Source organism: Hypanus sabinus, chromosome 23 (assembly GCF_030144855.1).
Source record: "Hypanus sabinus isolate sHypSab1 chromosome 23, sHypSab1.hap1, whole genome shotgun sequence".
Lineage (NCBI taxonomy): Eukaryota > Metazoa > Chordata > Chondrichthyes > Myliobatiformes > Dasyatidae > Hypanus > Hypanus sabinus.
Window position 1 is genome coordinate 60,293,894 of NC_082728.1, and position 18,513 is coordinate 60,312,406.

General features: G+C 49.0%; 1 protein-coding gene across 10 annotated transcripts in view; it reads right to left on the reverse strand.

Annotated features, from left to right (window-relative positions):
• Positions 1-17,869, reverse strand: part of LOC132380236 (glutamate receptor ionotropic, NMDA 2C-like) — a 350,379-nt gene extending 332,510 nt beyond the window's left edge. For 2 of the 10 annotated variants that reach the window (XM_059948953.1, XM_059948951.1), the window contains exon 1: positions 15,703-16,187. In XM_059948953.1, coding sequence (XP_059804936.1) covers positions 15,703-15,748 — 46 coding nt within the window. In that variant the 5' untranslated portion in view covers positions 15,749-16,187. Of the gene's footprint in view, positions 1-15,625; positions 16,195-16,531; positions 16,681-16,718; positions 17,244-17,347; positions 17,507-17,528; positions 17,620-17,742 lie in introns of those variants that run through there. The other 8 variants (XM_059948958.1, XM_059948959.1, XM_059948952.1 and 5 more) reach the window with 8 other exon arrangements.
• Between the last annotated feature and the right edge of the window lie 644 nt (positions 17,870-18,513).

Consider the following 18,513-nt stretch of genomic DNA (forward strand, 5'->3'; position numbering starts at 1 on the left):
AGGATAGGAAGTGAGAGTGGGGAAGGGAAGGGATAGGAAGTGAGTGTGGGGACAGGACAGGCAGTGAGAGTGGGGACAAAATGGGATAGGAAGTGAGAGTGGGGAAGGGAAGGGATAGGAAGTGAGAGTGGGGACAGGACAGGAAGTGAGAGTGGGTCAAGATGGGACAGGAAGTGAGAGTGGGGTCAGGACAGGATAGGAAGTGAGAGTGGGGACAGGACAGGATAGGAAGTGAGAATGGGGACAGGACAGGATAGGTAGTGAGAATGGGGACGGGATAGGAAGTGAGATTCGGGACAGGACAGGATAGGAAGTGAGATTGGGGATGGGACAGGATAGGAAGTGAGAATGGGGACGGGACAGGATAGGAAGTGAGAATGGGGATGGGACAGGATAGGAAGTGAGAGTGGGGACAGGACAGGAAGTGAGAGTGGGGACAAGATGGGACAGGAAGTGACAGTGGGGTCAGGACAGGATAGGAAGTGAGAGTGGGGACAGGACAGGATAGGAAGTGAGAATGGGGACAGGATAGGAAGTGAGAGTCGGGACAGGACAGGATAGGAATTGAGAGTGGGGAAGGGAAAGGATAGGAAGTGAGAATGGGGAAGGGAAGGGATAGGAAGTGAGAGTGGGGACAGGAGAGGAAGTGAGAATGGGGATGGGACAGGATAGGAAGTGAGAGTGGGGACAGGACAGGATAGGAAGTGAGAGTGGTGATGGGACGGGATGGGAAGTGAGAGTGGGGACAGGACAGGATAGGAAGTGAGAGTGGGGAAGGGAAGGGATAGGAAGTGAGTGTGGGGACAGGACAGGAAGTGAGAGTGGGGACAAAATGGGATAGGAAGTGAGAGTGGGGATGGGACAGGATAGGAAGTGAGAATGGGGACAGGACAGGATAGGAAGTGAGAGTGGGGACGGGACGGGATGGGAAGTGAGAGTGGGGACAGGACAGGATAGGAAGTGAGAGTGGGGAAGGGAAGGGATAGGAAGTGAGAGTGGGGACAGGACAGGATAGGAAGTGAGAGTGGGGACGGGACAGGATAGGAAGTGAGAATGGGGACAGGACAGGATAGGAAGTGAGAGTGGGGACGGGACAGGATTGGAAGTGAGAGTGGGGACAGGACAGGATAGGAAGTGAGAGTGGGGATGGGACAGGATAGGAAGTGAGAATGGGGACAGGATAGGAAGTGAGAATGGGGACAGGACAGGATAAGAAGTGAGAGTGGGGACAGGATAGGAAGTGAGAATGGGGACAGGACAGGATAGGAAGTTAGAGTGGGGACAGGAGAGGAAGTCAGAGTGGGGACAGGATGGGAAGTGAGAGTGGGGACAGGACAGGATAGGAAGTGAGAGTGGGGAAGGGAAGGGATAGGAAGTGAGTGTGGGGACAGGACAGGAAGTGAGAGTGGGGACAAAATGGGATAGGAAGTGAGAGTGGGGATGGGACAGGATAGGAAGTGAGAATGGGGACAGGACAGGATAGGAAGTGAGAGTGGGGACGGGACGGGATGGGAAGTGAGAGTGGGGACAGGACAGGATAGGAAGTGAGAGTGGGGAAGGGAAGGGATAGGAAGTGAGAGTGGGGACAGGACAGGATAGGAAGTGAGAGTGGGGACGGGACAGGATAGGAAGTGAGAATGGGGACAGGACAGGATAGGGTGGGGAAGGGAAGGGATAGGAAGTGAGAGTGGGGACAGGACAGGAAGTGAAAGTGGGGACAAAATGGGATAGGAAGTGAGAGTGGGGACGGGATGGGATAGGAAGTGAGAGTGGGGTCAGGAAAGGATAGGAAGTGAGAATGGGGACAGGACAGGATAGGAAGTGAGAGTGGGGACGGGACAGGATAGGAAGTGAGAGTGGGGACATGACAGGATAGGAAGTGAGAGTGGGGACGGGACAGGATTGGAAGTGAGAGTGGGGACAGGACAGGATAGGAAGTGAGAGTGGGGATGGGACAGGATAGGAAGTGAGAATGGGGACAGGATAGGAAGTGAGAATGGGGACAGGACAGGATAAGAAGTTAGAGTGGGGACAGGAGAGGAAGTGAGAATGGGGACAGGACAGGATAGGAAGTTAGAGTGGGGACAGGAGAGGAAGTCAGAGTGGGGACAGGATTGGACGTGAGAATGGGGACGGGACAGGATAGGAAGTGAGAATGGGGACAGGACAGGATAGGAAGTGAGAGTGGGGACGGACAGGATAGGAAGTGAGAGTGGGGACAGGACAGGATAGGAAGTGAGAGTGGGGACGGGACGGGATGGGAAGTGAGAGTGGGGACAGGACAGGATAGGAAGTGAGAGTGGGGACGGGACAGGATAGGAAGTGAGAGTGGGGACAGGACAGGATAGGAAGTGAGAGTGGGGACGGGACGGGATGGGAAGTGAGAGTGGGGACAGGACAGGATAGGAAGTGAGAGTGAGGACGGGACAGGATAGGAAGTGAGAATGGGGACAGGACAGGATAGGAAGTGAGAGTGGGGACAAGATAGTAAGTGAGAATGGGGACAGGACAGGATAGGAAGTGAGAGTGGGGAAGGGAAGGGATAGGAAGTGAGTGTGGGGACAGGACAGGAAGTGTGAGTGGGGACAGGACAGGATAGGAAGTGAGAGTGGGGACAGGAGAGGAAGTGAGAATGGGGACGGGACAGGATAGGAAGTGAGAGTGGGGAAGGGAAGGGATAGGAAGTGAGAGTGGGGACAGGGCAGGAAGTGAGAGTGGCGACAAGATGGGACAGGAAGTGAGAGTGGGGTCAGGACAGGATAGGAAGTGAGAGTGGGGACAGGACAGGATAGGAAGTGAGAATGGGGACAGGACAGGATAGGAAATGAGAGTGGGGTCAGGACAGGATAGGAAGTGAGAGTGGGGACAGGACAGGATAGGTAGTGAGAATGGGGACGGGATAGGAAGTGAGAGTCGGGACAGGACAGGATAGGAAGTGAGAGTGGGGAAGGGAAGGGTTAGGAAGTGAGAATGGGGATGGGATGGGAATTTGGAGTGGGGATGGGACAGGAAGTGAGAATGGTGACGGGATAGGAAGTGAGAATGGGGACAGAACAGGATCGGAAGTGAGAGTAGGGATAGGATAGGAAGTGAGAGTGGGGACAGGATAGGAAGTGAGAATGGGGACAGGACATTATAGGAAATGAGAATGGGGACGGGATAGGAAGTGAGAGTGGGGACAGGACGGGAGAGGAAGTGAGAATGGGGACAGGACAGGATAGGAAGTGAGAATGGGGACAGGATAGGATAGGAAATGAGATTGGGGACGGGATAGGAAGTGAGAGTGGGGACAGGACAGGATAGGAAGTGAGAGTGGGGATGGGACGGGATGGGAAGTGAAAGTGGGGACAGGACAGGATAGGAAGTGAGAGTGGGGAAGGGAAGGGATAGGAAGTGAGAATGGGGATGGGATGGGAATTTGGAGTGGGGATGGGACAAGAAGTGAGAATGGGGACAGAACAGGATCGGAAGTGGGAGTAGGGACAGGATAGGAAGTGAAAGTGGGGACAGGATAGGAAGTGAGAATGGGGATGGGACAGGATAGGAAGTGAGAGTGGGGAAGGGAAGGGATAGGAAGTGAGAGTGGGGACAGGACAGGAAGTGAGAGTGGGTCAAGATGGGACAGGAAGTGAGAGTGGGGTCAGGACAGGATAGGAAGTGAGAGTGGGGACAGGACAGGATAGGAAGTGAGAATGGGGACAGGACAGGATAGGTAGTGAGAATGGGGACGGGATAGGAAGTGAGATTCGGGACAGGACAGGATAGGAAGTGAGATTGGGGATGGGACAGGATAGGAAGTGAGAATGGGGACGGGACAGGATAGGAAGTGAGAATGGGGATGGGACAGGATAGGAAGTGAGAGTGGGGACAGGAGAGGAAGTGAGAGTGGGGACAGGATAGGAAGTGAGAATGGGGATGGGACAGGATAGGAAGTGAGAGTGGGGAAGGGAAGGGATAGGAAGTGAGAGTGGGGACAGGACAGGAAGTGAGAGTGGGGACAAGATGGGACAGGAAGTGACAGTGGGGTCAGGACAGGATAGGAAGTGAGAGTGGGGACAGGACAGGATAGGAAGTGAGAATGGGGACAGGATAGGAAGTGAGAGTCGGGACAGGACAGGATAGGAAGTGAGAGTGGGGAAGGGAAAGGATAGGAAGTGAGAATGGGGATGGGATGGGAATTTGGAGTGGGGATGGGACAGGAAGTGAGAGTAGGGACAGGATAGGAAGTGAGAGTGGGGACAGGATAGGATAGGAAGTGAGAATGGGGACTGGACAGGATAGGAAATGAGAGTGGGGTCGGGATAGGAAGTGAGAGTGGGGAAGGGAAGGGATAGGAAGTGAGAATGGGGATGGGATGGGAATTTGGAGTGGGGATGGGACAGGAAGTGAGAGTAGGGACAGGATAGGAAGTGAGAGTGGGGACAGGATAGGATAGGAAGTGAGAATGGGGACAGGACAGGATAGGAAATGAGAGTGGGGACGGGATAGGAAGTGAGAGTGGGGACAGGACGGGAGAGGAAGTGAGAATGGGGACAGGACAGGATAGGAAGTGAGAATGTGGACAGGATAGGATAGGAAATGAGATTGGGGACGGGATAGGAAGTGAGAGTGGGGACAGAACAGGATAGGAAGTGAGAGTGGGGATGGGACGGGATGGGAAATGAAAGTGGGGACAGGACAGGATAGGAAGTGAGAGTGGGGACAGGACAGGAGAGGAAGTGAGAGTAGGGACAGGAGAGGAAGTGAGAGTGGGGCGGGAGAGGAAGTGAGAGTGGGGATGGGACGGGATAGGAAGTGAGAGTTTCAGATTGCTGGAAGTTAATGTTCAAAGTCACATTGTACCAGAGGAGCTCCGAGGAAAACAAGGGGTGCAGATTTAAAGATCGGGATCAGAATCAGGTTTTTGATCACCAGCATGTGTTGTAAAATTTGTTAACTTAGCAGCAGCAGTTCAATGCAATGCATAATAGAACACACAATAGTACAACACATTACAGGCCCTTCGGCCCACAATGTTGTGCCGACCCTCAAACCCTGCCTCCCACATAACCCCGCCACCTTAAATTCCTCCATATGCCTATCTAGTAGTCTCTTAAACTTCACTCATGTATCTGCCTCCACCACTGACTCAGGCAGTGCATTCCACGCACCAACCACTCTCTGAGTGAAAAACCTTCCTCTAATATCCCCCTTGAACTTCCCTCCCCTTACCTTAAAGCCATGTCCTCTTGTACTGAGCAGTGGTGCCCTGGGGAAGAGGCGCTGGCTGTCCACTCTGTCTATTCCTCTTAATATCTTGTATACCTCTATCATGTCTCCTCTCATCCTCCCTCTCCAGAGAGTAAAGCCCTAGCTCCCTTAATCTCTGATCATAATCCATACTCTCTAAACCAGGCAGCATCCTGGTAAATCTCCTCTGTACCTTTTCCAATGCTTCCACATCCTTCCTATAGTGAGGCGACCAGAACTGGACACAGTACTCCAAGTGTGGCCTAACTAAAGTTTTATAGAGCTGCATCATTACCCAACTCTTAAACTCTGTCCCTCGACTTATGAAAGCTAACACTCCATAAGCTTTCTTAACTACCCTATCTACCTGTGAGGCAATAATATAGATAGATAGATAAATAAATAAATAAATAAATACACAGATGGATAGATAAATGGATAGATAAATAATAACAGTATATGTGTATTGAATAGATTAAAAATCATGCAAGAAACAGTAATATTATATATTGATAAAGTAAGGTAGTGTTCAAAGGTTCAATGTCCATTTAGGAATCAGATGGCAGAGGTGAAGAAGCTGTTCCTGAATCGCTGAGTGTGTGCCTTCAGGCTCCTGTACCTCCTTCCTGATGGTGAGAATGAGAAAAGGGCATGCCCTGGGTGCTGGAGGTCCTTAATAATGGACGCTGCCTTTCTGAGACACCGCTCCCTGAAGATGTCCTGGGTACTTTGTAGGCCAGTACCCAAGATGGAGCTGACTAGATTTACAACCTTCTGCAGCTTCTTTCGGTCCCATGCAGTAGCCCCTCCATACCAGACAGTGATGCAGCCTGTCAGAAAGCTCTCGATGCTACATCTATCACAGCTTTTGAATGTAGTTGTTGACACACTAAATCTCTTCAAACTCCTAATGAAGTATAGCCACTGTCTTGCCTTCTTTATAACTGCATCGATATGTTGGGACCAGGTTAGATCCTCAGAGATCTTGACACCCAGGAACTTGAAACTGCTCACTCTCTCCACTTCTGATCCCTCTATGAGGATTGGTATGTGTTCCTTTGTCTTACCCTTCCTGAAGTCTACAATCAGCTCTTTCGTCTTGCTGGCGTTGAGTGCCAGGTTGTTACTGTGGCACCACTTCACTAGTTGGCATATCTCACTCCTGTATGCCCTCTCGTCACCACCTGAGATTCTACCAACAATGGTTGTATCATCAGCAAATTTAAAGATGGTATTTGACATATACCTAGTCATGGGTATATAGAGAGTAGTGCAGTGGGCTAAGCACATGCCCCTGAGGTGCACCAGTGTTGATCGTCAGCGAGGAGGAGATGTTATCACCAATTCACACAGATTGTGGTCTTCCAGTTAGGAAGTCAAGGATCCAATTGCAAAGGGAGGGACAGAGGCCCAGGTTCTGCAACTTTTCAATTAGGATTGTGGGAATGATGGTGTTAAATGCCGAGCTATAGTCGATGAACAGCATCCTGACGTAGGTGTTTGTGTTGTCCAGGTGGCCTAAGGCTGTGTGGAGAGCCATTGAGATTGCATCTGCCATTGACCTATTGTGGCGATAGGCAAATTGCAGTGGGTCCAGGTCCTTGCTGAGGCAGGTGTTCAGTCTCGTCATGACCACCCTCTCAAAGTACTTCATCACTGTCGATGTGAGTACTACCAGGCGATAGTCATTGAGGCAGCCCACATTATCCTTCTTAGGCACTGGTATAATTGTTGCCTTTTTGAAGCAAGTGGGAACTTCTACCCGTGGCAGTGAGAGGAAGATGTGGATATTTGGGCTAAACAAAAAAAAATTTAAATTTTTACATTCTTAATTTATTTTTAGGAGGAAACAGAAGATTTCAGTTCAGAGTGATTGTATGGGCTCCGCAGGGCTCTGCTCTGGTGGGGATTTCTGTCCGATGATAATGTTGAAATTGGTCCAAAAGCTGGACAGGTTCCAGGTAATGGTGGCTAGGACAATGGAACACAGTTCACTCGCAGTGACTGAAAGCGTTACAGTCAGTTTAAATAGTAGTAATTCACAACTGGACAAGGATATGTGCTGAGACCGATGGAAGCAGTGCTATTGTCAGATGAGGAGGAGGAGGTGTACAGGAGTGAGATGGATTGGCACCGCAACAACAGCATCAGCAAGATTGTGGACCTCAGGAAGGGGCAGTCGGGAGAGCACACATCAGCCCTGTTTGAGGGCTTCGCAGTGGAAAGTGGGTTTGGGTTCCAGGGTATTTAACATCACGCTGGGCCCAAGAACAGCACCAGTGATTCTGCATCATAAGGAATTTGGTAGGTCACTAGAGGCTCCTACAGATACACAAAGAAGAGTGTTCTGACTGGTTACTTCAGAGTCTTGAGGCTCCAGTGTGCAGGGTCGAGAGAGTCTGCAACCTGCTCCCATAACCCTCCCTATCACCAAGGACACCTACAAGACGCAGTGCCTCAATAATGAATGACAGTCATCATACAGGACATGCCCTCTTCTCATTACTATCACTCAAGAGGAGGTACAGAGGCATGAAGACCCACATCCAATACTTCAGAAAAAGCTTCTTCCTGTCTGCCATCAGATTTCTGAATGGCCCATGAACACTATCTCTTTATTCTTCTCACTGTTCATTTACTTATTGTAATATTTATGTCTTGCACTGTACTGGGGCCACAAAACGACAAATTTTGCAACATATGTTAGTGATAATTAAGGTGATTCCGATTCTGACCTGGATGAAGGGAAAGAGCATTTGGTTCAGAGGGTTAATTTTATAAAATTAAACACAATATTTCAAGTGACTGTAAAAACTCTGGTTTATGGCGTGAGTAGAGAAGAGAAAAAGTAAGGAAAGTGCATGATTAACAAAGAATCTTTGAGGAAGAGCATAGGTTCAGTGTTGTCTCCCAGTCTACAGGGTTGATATTGAGCATTCTGAGCAGTAACAGTACAGATCTATTCAGCTGCCAAATCTATTGGTTAAAAGTCTATTACAAGAAAGAAGGAAAATGAGTCAACAAGGGTCCAAAACATAAAATGAAATGTAGACAACTAAGACAAAAGACGGGAGATACAAGCTCCAAGTTAAAAGGTGGGAGAGTCTGGCCATGCTGAAAGAACACTGGATTATCATGGATAAAAATAGTTTTCTATAACTTCACAGCTTGCAATATTCTATGAGGGAACACTGGAATCTTCCGGATACATAGAGCACCCCATACAACCTGGGCAAATGCGTTCAAGGGGAAAAGAGGAGAGAAGGGAAGGTAAAAGGCAGGAGCTGGATTAGGGTAAACAGGAGAGGCCTAATGTTGCTAACAAAGTTACAGTCCGTACAGTTGCCCATAATGGACAGACAATGGAGATCTGAAATAAAAACAGGAATTACTAGAAACACTTAGCACATCAGGCAGCAACAGTGGAGAGAAAAACAATGTGATCATCTCAAAGGTTCAAAGGACCAAGTTAATGTCAGAGAAATGCATACAATATATATCCTGAAGAGCGGGGAAATGAGAAAACATCAGAACATGAGAGGAGCATTAGCTATGCTCTTTGAATCCTTTTTGGCTGCAGGGGAAGTGCTGGAGGACTGGAGAATGGCAAATGTAGTTCCCTTGTTTAAAAAAGGTAATAGGGAGAAACCTGGGAACTATAGACTGAGTGAGTCTTACGTCAGTGGTCTGCAAACTGCTGGAAAGGATTCTTAAGGATAGGATCTACGAGCATTTGGAGAAGTACAGTCTACTTGTGGATAGTCAACATGGCTTTGTGAAGGGAAGATCGTGCCTCACAAGCCTGATTGAGTTTTTTGAAGAGGTAACAAAAGAAATTGATGAGGGTAGGGCAGTGGATGTGGTCTACATGGACTTTAGCAAAGCATTTGACATGGTTCCTCATGAGAGACTCATCCAGAAAGTCATGAGGCATGGGATAAGTGGAAACTTGGCTGTTTGGATAAAAAAAATTGACTTAAAGGAAGAAAGCAGAGGGTAGTTGTGGAAGGAAAGTATTTTGTCTGGAGGTCAGTGACTAGTGGAGTGCCGTAGGGATCTGTCCTGGGACCCCTGCTATTTGTGATTTTCATAAATGACCTGGATGTAGAGGTGGAAAGATGGGTGAGTAAGTTTGCAGATGACACGAAGATTGGAGGAGTTGTGGATGGAGCTACAGGTGGTCGAAGGTTACAAGAGGATATAGACAGGCTGCAGAGTTGGGCAGAAAAATGGCCTTCTTAACTACCATGGAGTTCAATCTGGATAAATGTGAGGTGATGCATTTTGGAAAGACAAACCAGAAGACTGAGTACAGGATTAATGGTCAGTTATTTAAAAGTGTGGATGAACAAAAGGACCTTGGGGTTTAAATCCATACATCCCTCAAGGTCACTGCACAGGTTGATAGGGTAGTTAAGAAGGCCTATGGGATGCTAGGCTTCATTAACAGGGGGATTGAGTTCAAGAGTAGAGAGGTCATGTTGCAACTCTACAAATCTCTGGTGAGACCGCACTTAAGAGTATTGTGTTCAATTCTGGTCACCTCATTATAGGAAGGATGTGGAAGCTATGGAGAGGGTGCAGAGGAGATTTACCAGGATGTTGCCTGGTTTGGAGAGCAAGTCATATGAAGCAAGGTTAGCAGAGCTGGGACTTTTCTCTTTGGAGCGTAGAAGAATGAGAGGGGACTTGATAGAGGTCTACAAGATTATGAGAGGAAAAGATAGGGTGAATAGTCAGTACCTGTTTCCCAGGGTACCAATAGCAAACACCCAAGGGCATATGTACAAAATTAAGGGAGGGAAGTTTAGGGGAGACATCAGGGGTAAGTTTGTTACACAGAGGGTTGTGAGTGCCTGGAATGACTTGCCAGGGATGGTGGTGGAGACTAAAACATTAGGGGTATTTAAGAGCCTCTTGGACAGGCACATGGATGAAAGAGAAATGGAGGGTTATGGGGTAGTGTGGGTTTAGTACTTTTTTTAAGGATTATATGGGCCAGCACAACATGGAGGGCTGAAGGGCCTGTACTGTGCTGTAGTGTTCAATGGTTCTATCTTAGTTTAGAGTTACAGAGGGAGTGGGGAGGGTGGTCAGATCAAGGAGAATGTCTCCAATTGAAGAACAATTTGAGATTTGTTTAAGTTGCTCCCCCCATGAATATGGAATTTGTAGCAGTGACATAGACAAGGGGTAGGATTATGTAATTTAATGATGATAATAATAAAGCAACACAGAAGAAAACAAACAAGATAATACATGAAAGATTAATTTCAAAGGGGTAAGGAATGGAAACAGGGAAGTTAATCTTTAAGAAGCTTCATAAACTAACTGTCTTTGGTCGGGGGTAGGACAATTGCACAGAATGTTTTGGATGCATATTGGTCAGTTTAGGGCCTTAAAATCTAAGGCTAATTTATCCTGATTTTAATATAGACCTTGGAGTTAAAGCAAACAATAGCACAGGCCCATTGAAATTTCAAGAAACAGGACTGGACGATTGGGTAGTGAAACTCACAGGAGGTGGTTGCAGTAGGGAATTCTGACAAGGGGAGAAATGGAATACTTCAAACACCCCCGGAAATGTGGAGTCCCCAGTTACAAAGTTATACTCTGTCAAATTCAGTTAACGCAACACCTACACACACCCATACAACCTGTCGAAAATCCATACACTAGTCCAACACCAACACAATCTCTACAACACCCACTCAGTTTAACATCCACACACAATCAGTCCAACACACCCACACTCTGTCCAACAACCACACTCTGTCTAAAACCCACACTCTCTGTCCAACACCCACACATTCTGTCCAACACCCACACTCTGTCTAAAACTCACACTCTCTGTCCAACACCCACACACATTCTGTCCAACACCCACACTCTGTCTAAAACCCACACCCTCTGTCCAACACCCACACACATTCTCTCCAACACCCACACTCTGTCCAACACCCACACACATTCTGTCCAACACCCACACTCTAAAACCCACACTCTCTGTTCAACACCCACACACATTCTGTCCAACAACCACACTCTGTCTAAAACCCACACACATTCTGTCCAACACCCACACTCTGTCTAAAACCCACACCCTCTGTCCAACACCCACACACATTCTGTCCAACACCCACACTCTGTCTAAAACCCACACCCTCTGTCCAACACCCACACACATTCTGTCCAACACCCACACTCTGTCTAAAACCCACACCCTCTGTCCAACACCCACACACATTCTCTCCAACACCCACACTCTCAAGCAATCTCAACAATCTCAACAATCGGGCACAAGCAATCTCCCAGATGTATGGATGGGCCAGGGTCATAAGATATCAGAGGAATTGAGACAGATTGACATTAGGAAAGAAACTGTGATGAGTAGACTGATAGGACTGAAGGCTAATAAATCCCCGGGTCCAGATGGTCTGCATCCGAGGGTTCTAAAATAGGTGGCTCAGGAAATTGCGGATGCATTGGTAATCATTTTCCAATGTTCCTTAGATTCAGGATCAGTTCCTGAAGATTGGAGAGTGGCTAATGTTATCCCACTTTTCAAAAAGGGAGGGAAGGAGAAAACGGAGAACTATCGCCCTGTTAGCCTAACGTCAGTCGTGGGGAAGATGCTTGAGTCCATTATTAAGGACGAAATAGTGGCATATCTTGATGGCAGTAATAGGATTAGGCCGAGCCAGCATGGATTTACCAAGGGCAAATCATGCTTGACTAATCTGTTGGAGTTTTTTGAGGGTGTAACAAGGATGTTAGACGAGGGTAAGCCAGTGGATGTAGTGTACCTAGATTTTCAGAAGGCATTCAATAAGGTGCCACATAGGAGATTGGTGAGTAAAATCAGAGCTCATGGCATTGGGGGCAGGGTTTCAACATGGATAGAAAACTGGTTGGCAGATAGAAAGCAAAGGGTAGCAGTGAATGGGTGTTTCTCGGACTGGCTGGAGGTGACTAGTGGGGTACCACAGGGCTCTGTATTGGGACCACAGCTCTTTACGATTTATGTCAACGATTTAGATGAGGGCATTGAAAACTATACCAGCAAGTTTGCTGACAATACTAAACTGGGTGGCAGTGTGACATGCGAAGAGGACGTTAGGAGAATACAGGGAGACTTGGATAGGCTGGGTGAGTGGGCAGATACTTGGCAGATGTCATTCAATGTGAATAAATGTGAAGTTATCCACTTTGGAAGCAGGAACAAGAGGGCAGAGTATTGTCTGAACGGTGTAGAGTTAGGTAAGGGAGAAATGCAAAGAGACCTAGGAGTCCTAGTTCATCAGTCAATGAAGGTGAATGAGCAAGTGCAACAGGCAGTGAAGAGGGCAAACGGAATGTTGGCCTTTGTTACAAGGGGAATTGAGTACAAGAGCAAGGATGTCCTTTTGCATTTGTACAGGGCCCTGGTGAGACCACACCTGGAATACTGTGTACAGTTTTGGTCTCCAGGTTTAAGGAAGGACATTCTGGCAATTGAGGAAGTGCAGCGTAGATTCACTAGGTTGATTCCTGGGATGGCAGGGCTGTCTTACGCAGAGAGATTGGGCTTGTACACGCTGGAATTGAGGAGATTGAGAGGGGATCTGATTGAAAAGTTTAAGATAATTAAAGGATTTGATAGGATTGAGGCAGGAAATATGTTCCAGATGTTGGGAGAGTCCAGTACCAGAGGGCATGGATTGAGAATAAGAGGTCAGTTATTTAAAACAGAGTTGAGGAAGAGCTTCTTCTCCCAGAGAGTTGTGGAGGTGTGGAATGCACTGCCTCGGAAGACGGTGGAGGCCAATTCTGTGGATGCTTTCAAGAAGGAGCTAGATAGATATCTGATGGATAGGGGAATCAAGGGATATGGGGACAAGGCAGGGACTGGGTATTGATAGTGAATGATCAGCCATGATCTCAGAATGGTGGTACAGACTCAAGGGGCCGAATGGTCTACTTCTGCACCTATTGTCTATTGTCTATAAACTGTCCAACACCCACGTAAACTGTCCAACACCCACACAATCTGTAAAACACCCACACAAACTGTCCAACTCCCACATAAACTGTCCAACACCCACAAAGTTCTGTCCAACACCCACTCGCCCTCTCCAACACCTACAAGCTCTGGCCAACACCCACACAATCTGTACAACACCCATAAAATATATACAACACTGACACACTCTGTCCAACACCCACATACTCTTTATAACACCAACAGTCTCTTTCTGACACACATACTCTCCGTCTGAGACCCACACTCTGTCCACATCCACAAAATCTGTAAAACATCCACACAATCTGCCTAAGATCCAAACACCCTGTTCAACGCCCACACTCTCTGTTCAACACCCACACAATCCATCCAACACCCACACAATCTGTACAACCACACGCTCTGTCCACATCCACACAATCTGCCCAACAATCAAACATTCTGTCCAACACCCACACATTCTGTCCAATACACACACACTGTCCAACACACACACATTCTGTCCAATACACACACACTGTCCAACACACACACACATTCTGTCCAATACACACACATTCTGTCCAATACACACACACTGTCCAACACACACACACATTCTGTCCAATACACACACATTCTGTCCAACACCCACACATTCTGTCCAACACACACACATTCTGTCCAACACCCACACATTCTGTCCAACACACACACATTCTGTCCAACACCCACACATTCTGTCCAATACACACACACTGTCCAACACACACACATTCTGTCCAATACACACAAACTGTCCAACACACACACATTCTGTCCAATACACACACATTCTGTCCAACACCCACACATTCTGTCCAATACACACACACTGTCCAACACACACACATTCTGTCCAATACACACATATTCTGTCCAACACCCACACATTCTGTCCAATACACACACATTCTGTCCAACACCCACACATTCTGTCCAATACACACACATTCTGTCCAACACCCACACATTCTGTCCAATACACACACATTCTGTCCAACACCCACACATTCTGTCCAATACACACACATTCTGTCCAATACACACAGATTCTGTCCAACACACATACTATCCGTTCAACACACACAATCTGTACAACACACACACTCTCTGTCCAACACCCACTCACTATCCAACACCTACTCAATCTGTCCAATGCCCACATACTCTGTCCAACACCCACTCAGTCTAAGACTCACAGAATAGAAACATAGAAACACAGAAAATAGGTGCAGGAGTAGGCCCTTCAGCCCTTCGAGCCTGCACCATCATTCAGTATGATCATGGCTGATCATCCAACTCAGAACCCTGTACCTGCATTCTCTCCATACCCCCTGATCCCTTCAGCCACAAGGGCCATATCTAACTTCCTCTTAAATATAGCCAATGAACCGGCCTCAACTGTTTCCTGTGGCAGAGAATTCCACAGATTCACCACTCTCTGTGTGAAGAAGTTTTTCCTCATCTCGGTCCTAAAAGGCTTCCCCTTTATCCTTAAGTCTGTCCAGGACCCACACAATCTGTCCAACATCCACACTCTCTGTCTAATACCCACACAATCGGTCCAACACCGGCACACTGTGTTCAACACCCATACAATCGGTCCAACACCCATACAATCGGTCCAACGCCCATACAATCGGTCCAACACCCATACAATCGGTCCAACACCGGCACACTGTGTTCAACACCCATACAATCGGTCCAACGCCCATACAATCGGTCCAACACCTGCACACTGTGTCCAACACCCACACAGTCTATCCAACGCATACATTATCTGGTCAACAGCCAGACACTCTGCCCAACGCCCACACAATCGGTCCAACACCCGCACACTGTGTCCAACACCCACACAATCGGTCCAACACCCGCACACTGTGTCCAACACCCATACAATCGGTCCAACACCCGCACACTGTGTCCAACACCCACACAATCGGTCCAACACCCGCACAGTGTGTCCAACACCCATACAATCGGTCCAACACCCGCACACTGTGTCCAACACCCACACAATCGGTCCAACACCCGCACACTGTGTCCAACACCCACACAATCGGTCCAACACCCGCACACTGTGTCCAACACCCACACAATCGGTCCAACACCCGCACACTGTGTCCAACACCCACACAATCGGTCCAACACCCACACAATCGGTCCAACACCCGCACACTGTGTCCAACACCCACACAATCGGTCCAACACCCGCACACTCTGCCCAACGCCCACACAATCGGTCCAACACCCGCACAGTCTATCCAACGCATACATTATCTGGTCAACAGCCAGACACTCTGCCGAACGCAGGCTCCGTCCAGCAGCCACACACTACCTGCTTTTCAATGTGTCAATAACAAACCTATTTACCAATTTCCCTCGGTGGTAGACAGTCCCACTCAGATACAGGCGTCCGGTACCCTCCGGCAGACACCCTGACTACTCACTTGTTGGGCTAAGCTCCCCATGTCCTACGCCCCGATTTCCAAACATCACGCTCCTTCCTTTATGCTAGTCGGGACGTCCCATCCCATTTCCACGGGAACCGTGTTCCGCCTCTAAACCCCTGTGGGTGTCCGTACCCTGCCGTGTTGCTGTCAGCGAGTTCCAGACCTGAAATGCTTGCAGTGGGGGAGCCGCGAATGATGAGAGCACCCAAATTCGCACCCATGCTCACCCCCCCCGATCACCGGTCCTGTCACCAGGTGCCGGGGTCATACAGATAAGGAAGCCCGGAACTCCACATCAAGTTGCCCATCGCAGACCCCGGGTTTCCGGACGCGCAGTGTCTGGGTCCTGGTTCCCGGACCCACGCCCCAGAGGGACAGCAGACCCTCCCGACCCAGAACCGATTCGCAGGCACCACGGCGTATTTTCCCACTCCAGTCCCCACAATCAAGCCGCTGGTTTGAAACCTCAGCGCCACGCCGCTGTCGGCTGTTTGTTGTGGCTCTTGAACAAGCACACCGACCGACCTCCAGACCCGGAACCAGGTCTCCAAAGACCCCCGTTAGTCCAGTATGGAGAGCCGGTCTCTCAATCCCGGTTACGTGTCGGTGTCGACCCCCCCCCCCCATCCAGACATCCTCCCAGCCGTCTCCGTCCCGGTACACTCAGCAGGAAGTCCCCGCCGGTCCTCGGCGAATGTCTTGCCGGCGAAGAACCCTTCTTCCCCCTCCCTCCTTAAGAAACAGATCACGGCGGGGAAATGAAGGACTCAGATTCTGCGGCAATTCGCCGGAGAATAAAGAAAACCGAACTCGGTCAGCGCCTCACCTGTCTCGTCACGGTCTCATTCCTGGAGAACCCCCACCCCAGTCCGAGACCGCAGATGCACCCCTGAACCGTCCCGTGCCCTGCCCCAATCCTCTGTTACCCTCATTCCCATTTGTACTTCGTACGCACAAGATCACCGAAAACCCGCTACCATGCTCTTAAATAAAGGCTTGGTTTCCATTCCGACCTTAATGCACGCAGGCTGACTCCGGAAAAATACCTGGGTATCTGAGGCGAGCGGCGCTTTCCAGGGCATCTTAAAACAGCCACTTTCACTCGCTGAACCAAGTTATCCAAGCTGGCGCCGCGGCGCCGCGTTCCGCCTCGGGCTCAGAATGAGACAGGCAGAGGTCGTTCGTTAGAGATGCAGAAAGTGTGATATGATTTCGGGCGGAGAGTTTCGGACAGCTGAAGAAGTGGTCGCCAGCGGCTGTGGGCTCTTTAGAGGGGATACGGGCTGCCTCCGGGCGACAGGGGCAGCGTGTTGGCGGGGAAGAGGGAGGGACCGAGGAGAAACCCGAATAGGACGTTATTGTCCTTTCTAAACTGAACTCATGGAACTCAATGTGAAGCTGGGGGCGGCTGCGTGGCGCGTGATTTCGAGGGCAAATGGTACAAAACAGTTAAAAGACGAAATTTCAGAACTTTTGGTTCAAGGCAGGACCGCGAGTGGTGGAGATGAAATCACGGGCTTGGCGTATAGATCTCAGAGGTTTTCAGGAGGACCCCCCCCCCACCCGCCCACAAAAACGATAACCATGTTTCGAAAGGACTACAAAATACTCTAAATATGAATTTGGAATTGAAATACTGTACTAGCAAACAGGAGCCAAAAGATGTCAACAACGGGCGGTGGATGACGGAACTCAGGGCAAAATGAAGAGAGAGCTCGACGCTTTGGCTGTGCGCATGTTTACACGGGGAGAGACACCACAGGAAGGACGGGAAAGGTGTGGACGAGGCCTTGTGTTCGCTGGGCATGTGACAGGAAACTCACCTCAGGATTAGATGCAATATGAAGTTTGCAAGCAGTCATCGTTTTTTTCCAAATTAAATCAGTCAAACATTAACATTTCCCCTCTAGCCTGCCTTTCTTCCCGTCACTACCCCGGCAATCCTCATGTTGCTATGTCAATGTTTAGCCCTGATCCCGATACGTCTGAAATCAACACAATTTCACCTTCAGAAAAGATCTCGCTCAGAAGACTCACAGTTGTAAACGAGCAACTCGGCGCTACCTTCCGCGGGAGATCCCGGCAGCTGCCGGTCCGCTCAGACCTCAGGAAGCGTCGGAGGGAAATCTGAGAGCGCCGCTCTGCCACAATCGTGCGTCAAACTCAGAAAGAAGGGTTCTTTAGAAAAAGATTGAGACTCAGAACTGCCAAACCTGTTGATTAAACCTGCGACGGGACAATATAGCCTGTTCCGAATTACCGATACTGCAATGAGGTACAGGTACTTGTAAACACAGTAAACAGTCTGTTTACCACTTCACCTGCCCTCTCCACACCACCAATTCCCACTTTGCCTCATCATTCTGAACTGGCCCGCACGAATGAACAGCCTGGGTATTCATCTGCCACAGCTCAACACAAAGGGTAAAACGGGAATGCTCGCTCGATGCCGTGTATGAAGTAACAACATTAGCAATCATGAAGGAAGAGGGTGCCAGCACCTCTACTTTCTTAAAAGCTTAAGGAAATACAAATTTCACAGTACATTTAATATCGGAGTATGCATACAGTACAGAACCCTAATCCGCCCTCTTCACAGACCTGCAGGACACAAAGAAACCCCGTAAAATGACAGAAACATCAAAGCTGATGCCCTCCTCACCCGCCCTTCAAACAAGCAGCAGCAAAATCATCAATTTCCCCTCCGACACCACCCACGGCAGCAGAAACCCCTACACCCCTGCCCCTACACCCCTCCCCCACCCCTACACCCCTCCCCCCACCCCTACACCCCTCCCCTACACCCCT